The 13,730-nt window shown below is 45.1% G+C and overlaps 2 protein-coding genes and 1 non-coding gene across 30 annotated transcripts in view; all 3 read right to left on the bottom strand.

Annotated features, from left to right (window-relative positions):
• Window positions 1-4,828, bottom strand: part of clasp1a (cytoplasmic linker associated protein 1a) — a 45,819-nt gene extending 40,991 nt beyond the window's left edge. For all 27 annotated transcript variants that reach the window (XM_028023636.1, XM_028023644.1, XM_028023637.1 and 24 more), the window contains exons 1-2: window positions 3,804-4,828; window positions 1,940-2,354 (exon numbers count right to left, since the gene is read on the bottom strand). In XM_028023636.1, coding sequence (XP_027879437.1) covers window positions 1,940-2,134 — 195 coding nt within the window. In that variant the 5' untranslated portion in view covers window positions 2,135-2,354; window positions 3,804-4,828. The remainder of the gene's footprint in view (window positions 1-1,939; window positions 2,355-3,803) is intronic.
• nifk (nucleolar protein interacting with the FHA domain of MKI67) lies at window positions 4,824-7,802 on the bottom strand. Of its 2 annotated transcripts, none has more exons than XM_028023666.1 (6): window positions 7,396-7,802; window positions 6,643-6,771; window positions 6,118-6,226; window positions 5,835-6,046; window positions 5,630-5,683; window positions 4,824-5,279 (listed from the first exon to the last, which is right to left on the bottom strand). In XM_028023666.1, exons 1-6 carry the CDS (start codon window positions 7,519-7,521, stop codon window positions 5,082-5,084), a joined length of 828 nt encoding a protein of 275 aa, XP_027879467.1. In that variant the 5' UTR covers window positions 7,522-7,802; the 3' UTR covers window positions 4,824-5,081. The 2 variants fall into 2 exon arrangements, with proteins under 2 accessions (XP_027879467.1, XP_027879466.1); XM_028023665.1 differs by having other exon boundaries at window positions 4,824-5,282; window positions 7,396-7,797.
• Window positions 5,460-5,588, bottom strand: LOC114148986 (small nucleolar RNA ACA64). Its single transcript, XR_003596403.1, has one exon. It is a non-coding gene; the product is annotated as a small nucleolar RNA ACA64 (small nucleolar RNA).
• Window positions 7,803-13,730: the final 5,928 nt, after the last annotated feature.

Genomic DNA, 13,730 nt, shown 5'->3' with positions numbered 1-13,730 from the left:
TCGGTCGTTTCCAGTCCGGTGAAAAAGTCTCTTTCCACTGGGTGTTTGCAGGGCTTGTCCAAGGTAACAATTAATGATGAACATCGACCCGAAGCCCCGACTATAAGCTGGAGAAAAGTTTTAAGATGTTCGCCTCGTTATACGTTCACAGAAACAAGGTGAGTTTTACTTTCTTTAAACTTTGTTTCTAACATTAGCTTTAGCTTATGCTAGTAGGCAATATTCTCGGATATTTTTATTGTAATTTTTTTTTTACATTTAAAAAGTATCTAAGCATTTTAATTCATTCTAACAGACAATGTTTTTTACCTTAGTTTCTGTTTATTTTCAAGTATATTATCCGTGTTTATCGTCGTTAGTGTCAAAAAGAGACCAAGTAACAGGGAGGTTACAGTTCGGCTTTTGTTTCCATAGCATCAGGAAACCTTGAGGTCAGGCAGCTCTGCAGAGACAGACAGGAGGACAGAAGGACAGGAGGACATTTGGTCGAAAGGACAGTTGGACAGCAAAGCCACGTTCCTGTGGAGCTGATTCAGACGTTCCCAGCATTCTTCTTCTGTGGTGTCATTTTGGCTCATCCTGACTGAGAAGTTGCTCGGCTGGTTGCTGCAGCAGCAACAGCTGTTGCTATAGCAACATAATAAGCTGCCATGACAGGATGTTTTACCTTCCAGGCGGCGGCTCTAACAGGTTCCGACCCGATCAGAGAGGCCGACGCTTCGCCTGAGGGCTTTGGAGCGCAGGGGGCGGGGCTTACTGCTGCCTGCACTGTGATTGGCTGACTGGGAGACCAGAGAGACCAGTGAAAACAGTGCGCAGACTGGATCTACTGGATCCAGCCGCTAGTTAGTTCGGCTTTATAGCTGCTGGTGTACTGGGAAGACTGGGAGCCGCACAGCAAGGTGAACCAGAACCAGAACCTGCTTCAGTTTCCTGAGGATTAATTCAGCTGGCCAGTTGTCTGCTTCAAGAAAATCAGTAGAACCTAGTAGAACCCAGTTGGCTCCATCATGGTGCTCCCCCACTGGTGCTGCCAACAGATTAGTAAATGTAATCAGATTACTCTGTGTGGCTCAGAGTAATCAGGATGGATCGCTGCCAGCCGTTCTGGTTCCAGCAGAAATGAAGACAAGCCCCGCCTCCTGCTGCACTCCAGCCAATCACATGCAAGCAACCATCTGGGTTTTCTGCAGCAGGAAGCAGTCAACCTGTTCAGAGGACAGTTTATGCCCCACCCCTTCTGCTGCCGCCCTGGGCAGCTGCGCTTACAGCCACTGTTAGCATAAACATGCTTCATTGTCTCAAACCAAACATGTCTGAAGATTCGCAGCTCTCCAGGGTTTTACCTACAGGACGGTTTAAAGGAAGCCATTTTGTTTTAAACGTTTAGAAACGTTCACTTCCTGTGGAAGTGGCGCCACGAGGCGACATCCACCACCGTCAGTCGTGAAATGTTCACACTGACGACACAAGACAAGCAGAAGCTCATTCAACTTCATTCATCCAAAGACTAAATTATTTGGCAGAGACCCACAGCATGACAGATCCTCCGCCATGCTTCCCCCAGAGCGGCTGTAGCGGCAGCCATGTTAGTCATGGTGTGACAGGAAGTTTATCTACTGGTTGTCATGGTGACCAGGTTTGGTCTCCAGCAGTGAGAACAGCAAAGCAGAACGATGTGATTGATAATGTGACAAACTGATCGCTTTTCCAATCAAAATCCTTCCCCGGAGCCGATTAGGTAATGTAAAGGATTTCTGCTCTGTTTCCACAGCAACAAGTTGCCAGAGGTCACAGAGGTCAGGCTGCATTCATCATGATCTGACTGAACGGATCGACAGCGGTAGTACCACCGGGTCGTGTCAGGACACTGGATGGAGGCTCCATGTCCTCGCCCCACAGCATCACCCCTCCCCCGCCGCGCTCCAGCTGCGTTTACCTTGAAGTTGCTGGAGTTGACCCAGGAGCTGGCGATGGCGTCCACCATCTTGTCCAGCGCCGTCTGGTCCTGCTCCAGTTCGGGGGACTTGTTCCTGTCCAGGATGTAGTCAATGACTTCCTGTCCCACCTGCAGCCGCCGGCCCACGTCCTTCTGCAGGACCTGCGCCAAGCAGCTCTCCACGCTGGGCTCCATCGGCGCGCCGGTTCCGACCAGACCGGGTCACGGACCCGAGGAACAGCCACTGGCTCACTCTAGAGGGACGGACGCAGCGGGGGCCTGGGAGCGGCAGCAATGCAGCATGTGTGGACAGCAGCTGAGGGGCGGCTGGTTCCGGCGGGGGTCGGGAAGCAGGTTGGGTTGGGTCGCTGGATCAAGGATCCATGTCTTCGTCCTGCCACTGTCCAGCGTTTTCCTGGAGGGAAGAGAGAAGGACCAGTCAGACCGGGACCGGGGACCCGGCACCGGGCCGGGTTCGGGTCGGTTAGAGAGTTACTGGAGACCTGGCACCGGGCCGGGTTCGGGTCGGTTAGAGAGTTACTGGAGACCTGGCACCGGGCCGGGTTCGGGTCGGTTAGAGTTATGAAGGGAGACATTTTTACCCAGCTAAAAAATCATTGCACTTCCAGAGACATTCTGAGCTGCGGCTCTTTTATTCACATCAGATCAATAAAAAGCATTTTAACCGAGAAACACAGAGCGGATCCGGTACCGGGTCTGGGTCCTTCATCACTAGCGCGGCGCTGCACGGAGGAGAGCAGCCGGTGACTCCGCTAACGCCAGCTGTGTTTCCACCGTTCTTTACGCGATTTTTGAAAAATAACTTTGTGATTTTGATCAAAAGGTTTATAAGTTCACTTTGGGCGGTTTATAGCTGTGTATAAAATATGCTAATGCGCTAAAGAGACAGAAACATGCTAGCTAAGCTCTGACATAGAGAACAATGCCACCCACTGGTGGATCTGAGCCTTACCAGATGAACCAAGCGTCAGACCTCCAAGAGAGCAGGACTCTCTCTGCTCCATGCTAGCTAGAAACCTCTACTTCCTGTTTACTACAACCATGTGTAACGTCAGTTTCTGATGACATCACGCTCTGTGTAGCCTGGCTGATTCGCTCCAAACCAGGAGCCTAATACGCATTTAATGCAAGATTTCAAAAGCTTGCTTATAATTAGCATGACAAACATGGCTAAAAGAATGTGTCAATCCCTACTGTTGCTTTTGCTACTTGTTCTAGCATTTCTTCCTTCCACTCAACTTTCCCCTAAAAAACGTCTGCACCCTGATCAGCTTTGCCTCAGTGAGCCCCCAGCACACCACAACATGTGCAGCAAGAATCCATTTCTGTGGTTCTGATCCAGTTCTGACAAGAGGAACTTGGGGGGGGGAGCTCAGGGTTTACCTGGTGGAGGGTCTCAGGGTTTGGCAGCCGCTGCTGATGTCTTTCCACCCTGGTATGGAGCTAATCTCACCTGGAAGCCCCAGGGCAGCAGACAGCACCAGTTTCTGGTTCTGGCTAGATAAAGCTGCAGTGTCACATGATGCTGTCTGGATCTCCATCCTGGTGCACCAGACCTCCCCCCTCCCTAGCTTAGCTCTGCTCCAGTTAGCCGCAGCCTCCCCGTCTCCACGCCTCCAGCGGACCGCAGGTAGCCCTCGGTCCGCTCCGGGAGCCTCCGTGGAACCTCCCGCCTCTCTTTTCAGCCTCTGCGGCCGCCTTCCCTCCGTGAAGCCTGGCAGTAACCAGCGGACCCAGCTACAGCTAGCTACCTTTGAATGAAACGTCAGTTCGCAGCAACAAAAGAAAACTGGGGGCGGGAGGGCCGAAGAGGAGCAGCTTCATCATTCGAGTTAACACTCACCATTTCCCGCCGCAGACTCTCCGGGCCGCCCGCTCTCCGCTCCGGGGAGAAAGCTTCAGTCCGCGGCCTCAAACCGCTCCTCTTTCTGCCTTTCTATCAACACTCTCCAGCAGGAATGCTGCCTGAAGGACAAGAATGGGGATCGTCGTGCGCATGCGCAGTCCATCCAGAGATGATGTTGGCACTTGGAAAACTGTCGCATGGAGAAGCGGCCGCTCGATCTCTGGCGACACCTTGCGGCCAGGGCTGGACTGCGCATGTGTGGTTCAGTCAGAACCAGATTTATGGGCCCCGATTGTGGCTTTGATTCGGTTTCCAGAAAAAAGTAAACACAGAAACTTTAGAAGAAATGCACAATATTTACGCATATTTGCAACAACATTTATTTATAAGAAAAAAAGACAGGAAACTAATTTAAGTCAATGTATGCCTGAAGGTTAAACATTTGTTCGTTTTTTTTTAAAGAGCTCTAACGCTGCTGCATCCCTCTGTACCAGAAGAACCACCTCTTCTGGGCCACTGCCTGGGATCCAGCAGTGGCCCAGTTACCCAGGAGACAATATGAAATCAATTCCTTACGATGTTATGAACTGGCACAGAAACAGTTTTATTCTTTTATAGTTTTACTTTAACAATGAATTAATAATGAAGCTCGAGCCGTACTGAGAGGATCCATTTGGTCGATCAGGGATCTGATCGCTGCAGCTTTGAATATTTTATTAAACTGAAATATTTCCCTGTTTTTGTTTCATTCTCTGGTTCTGTCCCGCTAAAACCCGTAACACGGCAGAACAACGCCCAGCTGCAGATCCTAACGCCTTAACCATGAAACTGCTGTTAGCGCCACTTTTAGCACTAATGCTAGCACCGATGTTAGCGCCGGTATTAGCGCAGGTTTTAGCACTGCAGCAGATCGGAGCTCATAGGTCTGAAAACATCGTCTGGGTTCATCGGACCAGCATCATGACTGAGACGGCCCAGAAGGTTCTGACTGATCCACTGGATGACCAGCTGACCAGCGGGGGGGGGGGGGGGGGTCATGCGGTCCGTGATTGGTCATGTGGCACAGCCCACGTTTTCCCTGGCTGGTCCGCTTCTCTGCTGCAATATTAGGGAATATTCTCTAATGGAGAATATTCCCTAATCATAGCAATAACAATAATAAAGCAGGAAGCAGAGCCATCCTGGACCAGCCCGGTTCTGTTGGACCAATCGGGTCGCTCTGGCTCCAGTCTGGAGGTAGAAACTGTCCCAGTCCACCTTAAATACTGAAACCCTTCACTGGGCCTCCTCTTTGTCCTCAGAGCTGTCAGAGTCCTCCTCTTCCTCATCTTCCTCCATGTTGCAGTCATCATCATCATCATCGTCTTCCTCTTCCTCCGGCATCTTCAGGATGATCTCGCTGTCCTCCTCGTCGTCCAGGACGACCGTGGACTTCCTCCTCTCCAGGAAGGACGGCGTACAGACGGGCGTGGTCTGCTGAGGAAGAGGAGGAGGAAGAGTCAGGCTGATCAGAACCAGCAACGAGGAAGATCAAAGAGATTAACATCATAAAAACATAAAGACCAACTAAACAAGCCAGAAACATTTTACCAAATATATAAACTATCAATGCACATCAATCACATTGATCATCTGTGTCGTCATGGTAACTAGTCATGTGGGGGCGTGGGTTTCATGGCGCCACCACAGGCAGGCGGCCAATCAGCTTTACGCCCCGCCTTCGTGTGGGCCCGGTTATCTGACCCGAAGCCACGGACCGGCGCCGGGCCATTTTCAGTACGGGCCAGAGGACCGGCGTGTCCAGAACCGGCGGGTGGACTTACATCGCTGCAGGACGAAGCGTCCAGGACGGCGGAGGTCGTCTTCTTCTGGGCCGCCTGGACCAGAACAGGAAGAACCGGTAAGAACCAGATCCTCAGAAATAACTGGTTCCATGAGAGCGTTGCATCAAAACCAGGGAAAGAACCATAGGCCCACTGATCTGGAGTCAACAGACCCGGGTTCTGACCCGGTTCTGAGATCACTTACAAATCCGGGGAAGTCATACTGGACCCCCTGCCGGGCCAGCTTCCTGCGCAGCTGCGACTCCTTCCTCAGCAGGCGGCGGGTCATGGCCTCCAGCTGCTCCGTCGAGCGGGACCGGTTGTACCGGGTCACGGCGGGCTGGGCCGGCCTGCGGAACATCCTCTGGGACCCGACGAACAGCTTCTCGTGGACCTTCTCTGGAGGCAGAACCTCACCTGGAAATGTGGAGGAATCCAGATCAGAAACAAAACCAGAAACCGAGCCCGGTTCTGGAGGTTCTACTCACACTTGATGAGCCTTTCCCCCATCAGGTAGTTGTTCATGGTTTCCGCGACGATCTTCGCCACCTCGCCGCTCTCGAACTCGATGAAGGCGAAACCTTTGCTGCCGCCGGTCTGCAGCAGAGATGACATCATCACTCCCTGTTGCTACGGTAACCACAACAGGCTGCTACAGGTAACCATAGCAATGGCTACTACTATTTAACACTCTTTATTTAAAATCAATCAAATTTGATTTGTATAGCACGTTTCAGCAACAAGGCATTTCAAAGTGGCTCAGCTGGTCCAGATCGGGTCCAGATCAGGAGGTTCTGGTGGTTCTATTGGACCACGGGCAAAACGGCCAGTAAGGTCAATGCACTAGAATCATGTTGGCCAGGATACTGGACCTCAGGACCCGGTCAAAACCAGAGTCAGAACCTCAGACCATTTTCAGTCAGGGCCGATAATCAGCAGAGGTCCGGGTCCTCGGAGACACCCAGCCGTGTCCCTCTGGGTCCAGTCCCACTGAGCCGTTCTTGTTTTCTGACCTTTTTGCTCCTGGACAGCCGCAGGCGCAGGACCGTCCCGAACTGCTCAAAGTAGGACCGGAGCTGCGGCTCGAACAGCCCCAGAGGAAGATGGCCGACATACACCACACCTGGAGTTACACGGCTCCCCTGGAGAACAAAGAAACCAACAGGAAGTGATGTCATAGGACACACGCAAGTCGTTTTAAACTAAAACACATGTTGGTTTCATCCAAGCTGCTGCAATCAGCCTGAAGGAAGTTTGCTAACCTGCTGATCCCCCACTGACTTTCTGCTTGACTCAAAGAGCAACAGCTTCAATTTGGATTCTTACAGTAAAACTGTGAAAGTAAAAATAAAATTTGTTCTTAGGATCCTGCCAGGTCATGTCATCATGAGAAATTGATTTAGCTCTCCGGTAACTGGGCCCCTGCTGGCCCCCTTCTAGGGCCGCCCATGGTTCTACAGATGTTCTACAGATAACCCTAACCCCGTCTTTTTATTTAAATCAACTGTAACCGGAAAATCATAGCAGAGATAAAGGGTGGAAAACTCCCGTCTGTGTGAAATTAACCTATATAATGCAATAAGTGATAAAGTACCTGAAACGATTTAATTTGTTAACCTAATTTATTGAATGGTTCTGCAGTCCTAGATCCAGTCCAGCGAGATGTTTTGGACCAAACCTGAGGTTCTTGGTTTAATCAGTTCTCTGCCTCTCCGGTTCCGAGCCTGAATCCCCCATGAGGAACACCAGAACCGACTTGTGCTCACCTTCCCGCCGCGGTTCTTCTTCTTCACCTCTTGGACCTTCTTCTTGAACTCGACCTCCAGCTCCGGGTTCAGCGCCAGCAGCTCTCTGGGCCGCTGCGAAGCGGACTCCGCTTTGCTTTCTGTCATCTCACCAGTTTATCCAGAGGTTCACTCGGCTCCGAAGCTCCTCACGCTGCTCCTCCTGAACATGTGCTAACAACTGAGGTGACAGGAAGCGCAGCGTGATCCGGAGCTGTTTCACAGCGCCCCCTGCAGGCCTGGAGTGGTGCGATCGGCTCCTTCGGTCGGCATTTTAACCTGATTGAAAAAAAATGAAGCTGATGTTAGCAGAAAAATCTGTTATTGGGGCTCAACAGTTTTTAAAAACGACTCATGTGGAGATTTATCCCGAAACAAATGGAATTTATATGAGAGTAATGCGCTACAGCGGAAGGAAGAGGAAGCACTTCCGCGATCACGTGTTTCTGACGTATTTCCGCCATTGAAGTCATTCTCTTTTTTTTAAATAAACTTTATTTAAACTGGAGAGGGCATAGAGAGACAGATTTAGAAATGAGTGTACAACAGTAACATTGATAAAGAAAAAAATAAATCAATAAAATAATAACTAAAATAGCAACAAAGGGATTAATATTTTAGGATTAACATGCATTGGTGGGAAATTCCATTAATAATTCTGTCAGGTATTCATATGATTCAATACATTTCAGAGATTTCAAATATAACTGGAATTCAGATTAAAAAATGTTAAAAACTGCAGATGATCTCAGCACTCTTTGTTTATGAATAAAGTATTTTGCCAGACAAAATATTACAACAGAGTTCTATTGTTTTGTTTTTCAATAACACTCCAAAAGTTGCCATATCTCTAGAAATAGATTCAGGAAGTGCAATTTTCAGTTTGATGAACCTTTCAAAGCAATTCCAGAATATTTTTGAGTTATTCTGGTATATTTTGGCATTCATAGAAGACATGGTCTATCGCTTCTACATCACTTTCACAGAATGAGCATTTATTGTTATCGATATTGAAGAAAATTATTAGCAGCTCTTTGGAGCAGTAAACAACATTTAACATTTTAGCTTCTTTACTTTTAGAGTTGTAGAGTTCTTAACCTTTCAATTGATGCAAAGGTTTTTCAAATTTGCAAAGAATGTTACTTTTATTTATTTTCCCAGTGAATAAAGTTTCTTTTAGACAGTTTCTAAATGTGTCGTTATTGAATTTTGGATCAGTGAATGATATTCCATTAATAGATACACTGGGGGCGTGCCGTGGTGGCGGAGGGGTTAGGGGGACCCACATTCAGAGGCAACGTGGCCTCGCCTCGGCTGTCACGGGTTCGACTCCTGGACCCGACGACGTTTACCGCATGTCTTCCCCCTTTCCTGCCAGCCTACTTTGAAAAAGAGACACTAGAGCCACAAAAAGACCCCTTGTGGGGCGATAAAAAAAACAAATAGATAAAATAAAAAATAGATACACTGGGTAATTCTGGAGTCATCGGATGATATGTTATTATATTTTTAATCTGATTAATAAATTGTTTTGGTAAGGCATTAAACAATCTGGTAAATTCAGCTTTTGGGGGAAAGAATTTATATTTTGCACAGAATTATTTTTAGTTTAACATGTAACCATTAGTATCCATTGATTGTTTAATAGACCAAATATTCTCCATCCAATCTGTGTAAAATAAGGATTTATTGTGATGTAGTATGAATCTGTTATTCCATATGATAGAGCAGTGTGGCCAGTAGTTAGTAGCATTTTCCAGTATAGTAACACTTTTTATGGAACTCTGATAGTTTAATAAATCATTTATGTTTATTGAAATCAGCTAGAAGTTCTAGACCATTTATTGTGTTAAATATATAATTGGGGACACAATACCAAAATAACAGAATTATTAATCCAGGATTTCAACCAATTAATCTTCAGGTTCCGTTAAAACATTCAAAGTCAATTACTTTCAGACCGCCATCTTTGATTTCTTTGACCTATGACCTTTCCTTAGGTGGTGTGGCCTGTTTCTCCAAATAAAGTTCATGTTCATTTGGTTAATAGTTTTAAATTATTTAGGACAGCAGTGCTACAGGTTGAATAAATTAATCTCGACAAACTTTCCATTTTTGATAAGTAAATTAGTCCTAAAATAGAAACGTCTCATTGGAGCCATGAGTTGAGGTTGAATTTATCTTCTTTAATCTTGTTTTCAATAGTTACGGTTGGCTCTTGGTTTTTGGTTATAACAGTTCCCAAGTATTTAATTTCAGATTTAATTGGAATACTAGATATTTCTTTTAGGTTGGTGTCATGAATGGCTATAAGCTCACATTTTTTAAATTTAGCATTAGTCCTGGAGCCTCTGAAAAAAGTTTAATTTTATCAATAACAGCTGGAATCTGCTTGTTTCAAGAAAACGGTGATGTCATATTAACGGGCTAAAGATTAATTCTGTACCAAAAATGTCTAATTTCTCAATGTCTGCACAATGTTTTAGATAGATTGCTAATATTTTTGCAACTGAATTAAAAAGATATGTGGAAATGGGAGACACTGAGGAATTCCAACATTAATGTTGAATGTAGCCATGGAGCCTTCAGGTGGAATTATACAACTATTAATGTTACGATACAGACGGCTATTATGTCGATACAGACTGTTGATGTGGACAGAGATGCAAGTTTTCCTCTCTTGTTCTCGGACGCTTTTTTCCTCTGCTCCCTCCCTGCCCGGCTCGCTCTGTTTTTGTCCTGTCCTTATCTATATTTTTGGAGACTTTCTTTGCACATCCTCCGAATCTACAAATTATGGATCTGGTTAACTGGTCTCTCAATGCAACTGATCAAATTTTCTCGATGAGAAGTCTGGGCACAGGAGAGCCCTCTTGTCCTGCAGGGATTCACCCTGGATTTATTCATGAAAACAGGATTTCTGCCGTTTGCAGATTCCTGGCTTATTGACAAATTTGTGATATTCTTGGCCGAACTAGTGAATATTCAGACTGTTGGTGTGGACAGAGAAGCAAGTTGGATGTGAGTCTTGCTGAGACTCGCAGCCCAGCTGAGGACTCTAAAACTCACTAATGGAAAGGAATCCATCTTGGAGAAGTTGCTAGTTTTGGATCAGTGGAACAACCAAACTAATTTAGATAATTGGGAACTGAGATGTATCGGAGAGACTTTAGGGAAGATTGAAATTTATAATCTACCCAACCTAAGACATTCTGTATCTGAATTGGCTTTCCCCGTGTTGCCTTGGCAGGGCTGCAGATTTCTAATCTCCTTGAAGATATGTAAACATAACGCTCCTTCCCACCTCAACCCCTCCTGTTATCCATGCAGCTGTGGAGCTGAGCGCTCCCAAGGACATGCCTTGATAACAACATCTTACCTGACTTCTGCCGGGAGGCTGAGCAACGTGGTTTCATGGCCCTGTGATGTCACTTCCTTCACTCATGTCTTTATTTTGTCTGAATGTTACCTAATGTGTCATTTCCTCTTTTTTATTTTATTTTGTTAGAAACTGTGGAGTATTCACTTTTTTTATTTTTTAAAAGGTTTTATTGGCTCTAGTGGCCTTTATTTGATAGGAAAGTGGGTAATGAGAGAAGGGGGAAGACATGCGGCAAAAGTCGCCAGGCCGGGAATCGAACCTGCGGCAGCTGCGCTGAGGACCAAGGCCTCCCCATGTGGGTTGCGCCCAACCCCTGCGCCACCACAGCACATCCTGAGTACTCACTTTTAACCCAGAAAAGGAATTAGAACAAACTTGGAATCCAGAGACGCTAGTTTATTAATTTATTAGTAACTCTTCAGGTTATTTTTTAGAAACTGTAGAGTACTCACTATTTTAGATCAATATTAGATTATTTTTTAGATTGTTATGCAGAGAGACTCCTATTATTGCAACCCAGAAAAGGAATTACAACGAACTTGGAATCCAAGAAAGAAATCTTCCAGAACACTTAGTTTTTATTATTACTTAGAAACTGTGGAGTACTCGTGACTTTTACAAATTTAGAGCATACTTAGAAAGTCCAGAGAATACTTATAGTTAACTAGCAACCCAGAAGTCCAGAGGATACTTACTTACACTTATTTAACAACCCAGAACGAGAATTAGAACTTGGAAACCAGAAGAAAAACTACCTTAGCAATTACTTTTTAGACTCCTAATCTCCCAACCCAGAAAAGAAATTAGACCAGAAGATACTTACTTATACTTATCTACCAACACTGAATAAGAGTATCTAGTTTATTTACTTTGGATCAACATTAGATTCTTTTTCTTCGTCTGCTCTTTCCTTTTGTTTGTATTTCCTTTTAATTCCTGTAAAGCACTTTGTATTGCCCTGTTGCTGAAAATGCGCTATAAATAAAATTACCTTTACCTTTAATGTTACCATAGAGACCTCTAATTACATTCAGACATTTTACTACAAATCCTAAATATTCAAGAACTGAGAGTAAGAACTGAAGTTAAACAGTCAGGCTTTAAGAAAGGAAGAGAATAAAGACATCATTATTGATCATTACTGATCATGTCCCAATATTCGGCCAGGTCTCGTATTGTTGATCTTCCTTCCAGATTGTGATTCTGTAATAATGTTTAGATGTTTGGTAAATATGGATGTTAGTAATTTATAATCTGAATTTCTGAGAGCAATACATTTTCTATTCTCAATAAATCTTGGATCCTTGTCTGGTTTGGGGATACATATAATAATTCCTTGTATTGTATGATTTTTAAACATTTCTGTAAAAACCTGATGCAGTAATATTTTTATGTCTTCCCAAAAGTGTTTCTAAAAGTTTCCAGTCAGTCCATCTGGACCCGGTGCTTTGGTTAATGATTAACAGCCTTATGAAGTTCTTCTATTGTAATATTGTTGTCACAGGTTTGTTTGTAACTATCTTCTATTTTAGGGATAAATGTTTTAATTTGTTTAAAAAAGGTGAGAGATTTTTGTTCTGAGAATTTGGAGATATACAAGTTGCTACTGAATTTAAAAATCTCTGTTGATATTAATCTTTCATTGTTGGTTTTGTTAAGGAAAAATGATTATTTTAGTGCTAAAAATACACTTAATCTTACAACAGGTGTAAAGGTATATTAAGCACTCTTATTTGAAAAACAGGTTTTGTGGGACCCAGAGAGAGGTCCAAGGAGACAAGCAGACGCCTTCCACTGTCTGCTTAAGAGCACACAAAAGCCATAAAATTAGCATCTCCATGGAAACGGCAGCTGGAATGTGGGAGGAAGAAACTCCAGGGGAGTCGGCGAGATTTATATCAGGACTTCGGTGCTGGGGACATTCGTGCGTGGTACGCACAGGATTAAGGGCTTTTTCCCTCCTGTTTGGTTTGACAGAGAACAGATCACCTTTGAAGCTGAGCTGTAAGGAGGGGAGTTTCCGGGGTTCTCTGGGGGCCGAAACAGGTCTCTGATTGGTTGAACAACAGAACGCCTTCTTTGCATATATTAAAGTGAGGAAACACCTACTCAGTATAAAGTTACATGTAACGCTAAAACAGAGGGAGTTTTTTCCATTTTTTCTCCACGTGGGCGCCTTTGTCTGTCTCTGTGTTTTGTGTTTGTCTGTCTCTCCTTGTCTGTTATTTTGTGATAAAATGCATATCTCTGTACCTCTGCAGCTTTGTTAACTGATTCATGCGTTGCTTTGTATGAATTAAACTCTGTGATCTGTGACGTCAACACGCCTTGTTGTTGTTTCGCTTTACAGCTGCGCTGCTCGCCGAGAGGATCCGGGCCTTTTAAGGAAGATACGAGCCAAACGTTTTGTTCAAAGCTAATAATAATTATTCTTCCTTAATAGTTTCTACATTATTTATTATTAAGGATTTGCTAGAATTGTTGTGGAGCGGAGGGGGGGGGGGGGGTGTTTTCTTTTGTTTACTCAACCTTCAGCCACTAGATGGCGTCAGATTCACCTTCTCTCTGGAGACTGGTGGATCTTCCTGCACACCGGGTTTTCATCATCTCATCAGGCCGAGAGTACAAGAGGAGCGGGCTGCCAGTACTTCGTCGCCAGAGTGTTTGCCAGCAATGGTGCTCCCTTTCGAGACGCCGTGGATCTCCCAGTGACGATTAGTGATGGGTAAATGAGGCGTCATGTATCGTTTCGACCCAAAGCAAAACTGTATTGATACTGTGTCGATGCTGCGTCACTGAATACTGACACCTGCTGGACATTAAAAATCTCGACAGGCAACGAAGTTCACAGACTGATTTAATGACCTAGTCTATACAATAAGATTTAAGTCATTTTATTTTATTGTATATTATATATTGTATTATTTCATATCTT

This window comes from Xiphophorus couchianus, chromosome 7 (assembly GCF_001444195.1).
Source record: "Xiphophorus couchianus chromosome 7, X_couchianus-1.0, whole genome shotgun sequence".
NCBI lineage: Eukaryota > Metazoa > Chordata > Actinopteri > Cyprinodontiformes > Poeciliidae > Xiphophorus > Xiphophorus couchianus.
The sequence above is the reverse complement of the archived record's forward strand: the minus strand, read 5'-3'. Positions and strand labels throughout refer to the sequence as shown.

Bases quoted from the DNA above. Each gene is read 5' to 3' on its own strand.
- nifk (XM_028023665.1), bottom strand. From the start codon at position 7,521: ATGACAGAAAGCAAAGCGGAGTCCGCTTCGCAGCGGCCCAGAGAGCTG. The intron at 6,047-6,117 runs GTGAGTAGAACC...CCACATTTCCAG, and splicing joins GGGGGAAAGGCTCATCAAGT to GTGAGGTTCTGCCTCCAGAG. The intron at 5,283-5,629 runs GTAAGTCCACCC...CCTCTTCCTCAG, and splicing joins ACGCTTCGTCCTGCAGCGAT to CAGACCACGCCCGTCTGTAC.